Below are 5,259 nucleotides of genomic sequence, written 5' to 3' on the forward strand. Positions count from 1 at the left end.
AACCCAAACCCAATATGCAATGGGAAACATGCAATGCATTAGCGAGGAAACTCTCACTTACCTCTACTCATTTTCTTGAATTGGGGACTCTTCATGGTAGCTACATCAATGGAAGCATGCCGAAGTAGCTCAACAAAGCCACCACCACCACACCTCAAGTGTAGCCACCGCTCTCTCTCACTCCTTCCCTCACACACACACTCACAAAAGCATTGAAGGCAAGAGATAGGCAAGGTTTGAGAGAAGAATAGAGCACTATCTTCACTTGAGAGCATACAAGAGTGCATGCAAGAATGCGTACATGAATGAGGATTTAGAGTTACACTTTGACCTTTATACTTGGCTCATAGTGTTCACACTTGGCTGGCCAATGTTAAAAATGAGGTCCTAGTGCATCCAAGCCTACTGCCTACACTATTGTAAACACCTTGTCTTGCTAATAACTCTAACCTTATTATCCCATGATGGCACACCTTTCATATACAAGCAATGATCGCACATGTAAAATAATCCATTACAAGAGAAATATGAATTTTCTAGTGCCTAGGCCAATCAAAATATGTGGTGGCCGACCGCAGTGTCGTAGAAATCTTCGACTGCACTTAACAATGATACACTTGGGGTATGGAAGATTACAGAAGGAACCTCTATAACAAAGGAAGAGCACACAACCCTGTTGGCTATATCAGATTTGCTTTAGTAATGCAAGTGTAGGTTAATAAAGCCATAAAGCTAGAGAGCTTGTAACACAATAGCATCCAGCCATGTACGACTTGCAAGGAATGGAAATTTGGTAAGGTAACGATCAAAACTTAAGAAAGATTTTCATGAAAGGATTCAAAGATCTAAAGAATTGCAAGGTGAGGTTGTTAGGCAGAACATTATGATACCCAATGAGGTGCATGTCTTTTACTTGCACATTACAGGATCGATATAGAGAAGGGATTTACATCCTCTGCTGTTACAATTGCCAAGCTCCCTCGACCCATTTCTAGATTTTAGTCAAAGAAGAGATTCCAAAAAGGGAGTCTATATGCCATGAAAACACATTTACTTTGTGTTCATTATGGTCCTGGTGGGATAATGACCTGGATTTTTTTAAGCTAGAGCTTCGAGTAGCTATTTAGTTAAACCTTAAATTTAAAATCTAGTCAAATGTATTCTCTGACATCTTCATGTGCATAGGAATTTATAGATGTGGATGTGCCATTAGGTGCACATGAGTCTATAAACATGGGAATAATAAATCTTGATTTTATTTAAGAATTAATTCATTAAATTTAAGTATCCCCACGAGCGTCGAGTGTGAATGCCCTAGATACACACAAATGTGCACATATTACACATAAATGTGTACAAATGAATTTTGATCAAAGAGAAATGAGAATCTTGAATAAGAAATTTAGAAAATCCCTAACCCTAGAAGAAAGAGAGAGAAAGTTAAGATTAAGATTTTAGAGAGAGAAAGAGGTTCTAGATAGATAAGAAGGCCTTAGAATAATTTACATTGATTAGTAGGATGCTTAGATTTCTAATTAACTTTAGCGTAAAGAAATATAGAAAGAAAAGAATCCATCGAGTAGAATTCTAGAGAGAGAAGGAAGGACCTAGAAGAGAGAAAAAGAAAAGATCCCACTTGAATAATAGAATTATGACTAAGGTTAAGCCAAGACCAAGGATTAGTTCAAAAAACAAGGGTTGATCTTTAATAGAAAAGTCCCCCCCCCCCACCCCTTGAATAATAGAATTACAACTAAGGTTAAGCTAAGACCAAGGATTAGTTCAAAAAACAAGGATTGATCTTTAAAAATGTCAAAGACCAAGTCTGATTCTCTCAAGGAAAGGGAAGATTTCTAGAAAGAGAAAAATATGGACTATCCCTTAAGTAAACTCTTAAAGTTGAGAATATTCAATTTAAGGGAAATGGGTGTGTCCTTAAAGCAAATGCAAGATGCCTTAAAACAAATAAAGTGAAGGTCTTTTGTTGAAAAGTACGATCACATAATTGAAGACCCATTACTTAAGAAGCATGAAAAGAAACTCTCAAAAAGAGGTAATTCTTAAGATACTTAAGACTGGTTGAAGAATTCTCCATATTCTTAAATTTTTATTATTATTACCTTTTCAATTGGATATAATAGGTTTTGCTAACTATAATTTAAACACAATTTAACTTTTGATAATTATAATATAATTCATCCTCTTATTTTTAAAGAACAAAACTAAGCTCCCAAATTTTCTAGAGAGCATTTATCGCCCCCAAAAATGGACAACTTGAAACAATAAAATATACACAAAAGTAGTAATAACAAAATTATTCATGGAGGGAATTTGCAACTTGTTTCATTAGGAGACTTGGGACTTGATAGGTGTAAATTAAGGGAAAGATGCCCATGTTTGCAATTGTGGGTAGTTTATGTGTGTTTATGTTGTCTTATCAGCTTAGCTTAAATAAGAGAAAATGGGTTCGCAATGTTGTTTGTGTCATTTGAATGAAACACGTAAGAGAGAATGTCATGCATGAGGTTTGCAATTTGGTTTGTTTGCAATTGAAAAAGCTAACTTCACCCCCCACGCGCGCGCGCGCGCGCGCACACACACACAAGAGTAATAGCTAGACCAATGGCACGATCAATTGCACAAGTAAAGTCTGGGGAGCCTCACGAAGCCCTTGAGCTCCGCCGCCAGCCCAGTAAACCCATCGCCAGCCCCGAATGCGTGGTAGTACGCATGACAGTCCGTCCTGTCAACCCCATAGATCTCCTTACGATCAGAACCGGCCAGCTTCTCGACAAGTCATTTGAATGAAACACGTAAGAGGGAACGTCATGCATGAGGTTTGCAATGTTGTTTGTTTGCAATTGAAAAAGCTAACTTAAATAAGAGAAAATGTCAGGACTGATAAAATCGGTGGTAGTCACACTGTTATCCCACATAAACCACACCCCCCCCACACACACACACAGAGTAATAGCTAGACCAATGGCACGATCAATTGCACAAGTAAAGTCTGGGGAGCCTCACGAAGCCCTTGAGCTCCTCCACCAGCCCCATAAGCCCATCGCCAGCCCCGGATGCGTGGTAATACGCATGACAGTCCGTCCTGTCAACCCCGTAGATTTCATGACGATCAGAACCGGCCAGCTCCTCAAGTTTCCCCATCCCCCGGTTATCGGAAGCGAGGGTTTTGGCATTGTCGAGGAGGTAGTGTATGCTCCAATTAAACATCATTATTACAGACTTTTAATCAATGCAAAGCCTACAGCGTATTCTTTATCTGATGGATGATGGGCTGCAGGTTGGAGAGGGTGTGGGTAAGTTCCGTCCCGGCCAGAGGGTTATACCGCTTCTATGGGTGGAGTATCAACGAAACGGGCAAGGTTCATGGCAAGACTACATTGAATTGGAGGAAGAGCAGGTTGTAGCAGTTCCCGACAGTGTGAGCGACGAAGCGGCTGCCCAATTCGTGATCAACCCATGGACTGTGTATGGCATGCTGGATGACCACGCCGTTCCCAAAGGAGAGTATCTTCTGCAGACAGCTGCAGCCTCCGTCCTTGGAAGGTCTCTCTCTCTCTCTCTCTCTCTCTCTCTCTCTCTCTCATCAATACACGTACTAATTAATGCTTCTTGATCCGTATTGACAAACTCAGACAGCTCATCCAGCTCACCAAGTATTGGGGTATCAAGACCATCAACGTCGTACGGCGGGATGCGTGGAAAGACGAGCTCAAGGCTCTGGGAGCAGACGAAGTCATCAACTCGGAAACCGAAGGTCTGATTTGATTAGCTGCATATAAGCACACAATTTGAGCAATAATTCGCCTAAGTTCGTATCGATTGTTTAGCTTAGAAAACCCTAAACATGCTGATAATTAGCGTTTCCACTCGTGCAGACGTAGTTGAGAGGGTGAAAGAAATCACAGGGGGCAAATTGGCATATGCTGCTGTAGATGCTGTCGGGGGTGTTCTCACAAAAGTAAGCTGTTGGTTGATGGATATTTGGTTGGCATTTGTTGCTGAAAACTGTAGGAATTATGCAACTTGAGTTAACTAACCCTAGTGTGTATATTACCACTTCTAGACTGTGGCAGCCACTGTAAGAGACGGTGGCAAGGTGTTCGTATACGGGTTCCTATCTGGGTGGGACATCACGGTGAGCGCGGTGGACCTGATGAGGGGTGTGCAGTTGAGCTGGTGGCTGCTTCCCAACTACGTCTCCACAGCTGCCAAGCAAGCCCATGTTGCAGGCGAGGTGATGAAACTGTTTGAGGGGAAGGTTATCACACCTCTCTCTGGGAAGAGGTTTCCCTTGGAGGACTTCCTCGCAGCCATCGAAGAATCCGAGAAACAAAGCCGAGGTGGAAAGGTTCTGCTTGTTAGCTAGGAAGGGCCCTCTTACACGATCAGAGTCTTTACATAGCGTTTACACCATACTCACTCAAGATTTGGACAAACCTCGTTATAAGAATGTCTCATATAATACATGTATTATGAAGAAAAATAAAGTTTTTATTTAATGCATAAAGAGAGTTGTATTGACACTTCAAAGAGAGAAGATTACATCATCATGCCCTGTACATGATTGGGCTAATGTTTCTCCAACCTACCTCCTAAGTAGACTACCTACTATAGCTTTCTGATTAGGACTACTGTTTGTCTCAACCAGCTTGCAAGCTTCTATCAGAAGTGCCTGCACCCTGAACTTGGAATTGACCTGCCTCCATTCTTTCCGTTGAAAAAGCACTTTATTCCTTACATCCCAAATTGTTCTAATCAGCATTGCTCTTAAAGTGTCCCATACAAACTTTAATGCAGGGTTCATTCTTCCTTTCACTCCCAACAGCCCTTGTCTCCAAGTTATCTTATCTTGTATGTTGGCAGACTTTAACAAATTCTCCACAGCTTTCCATGCGTCTTGTGCACTCTGGCATTCCCATAGTACATGATAACAGCTTTCCACCTTGGTTCTGCATTTTTGGCAATAATCATTTACACCAAAGATTTTTCCAAATAGATCCTTTGCGAGAAATTGATGCAAGGTCCTCCACAATATCATATTCAATCTGGCAGATGGGGTAGCTTTCCATACTTGTGTCGTTAGTTTTTTTTGTAGGTCTTCAGGTCTAATCTGTTCCATTTTACCTTAATTTTCTCCACCCACTTGCATAGTTAGTTTTTTGCAGGTCTTGAGGTCTAATCTCATACCTCTTTTGTTCCATTTTACCTTAATTTTCTCCACCCACTTTGTGTTTACAC

The 5,259-nt window shown here is 41.0% G+C and overlaps 1 protein-coding gene across 1 annotated transcript; it reads left to right on the plus strand.

The window, feature by feature from the left end:
• The first annotated feature begins 2,697 nt into the window (after positions 1–2,697).
• On the plus strand, positions 2,698–4,914 carry LOC147633917 (uncharacterized). Its single transcript, XM_086804981.1, has 5 exons — positions 2,698–3,204; positions 3,299–3,564; positions 3,654–3,775; positions 3,897–3,979; positions 4,085–4,914. The coding sequence occupies exons 1-5, from the start codon at positions 2,890–2,892 to the stop codon at positions 4,385–4,387; spliced, it is 1,089 nt and encodes a 362-aa protein (XP_086661107.1). The 5' UTR covers positions 2,698–2,889; the 3' UTR covers positions 4,388–4,914.
• Positions 4,915–5,259: the final 345 nt, after the last annotated feature.

Source organism: Cibotium barometz, chromosome 11 (assembly GCF_041138505.1).
Source record: "Cibotium barometz isolate CiBa-2024 chromosome 11, ASM4113850v1, whole genome shotgun sequence".
NCBI lineage: Eukaryota > Viridiplantae > Streptophyta > Polypodiopsida > Cyatheales > Cibotiaceae > Cibotium > Cibotium barometz.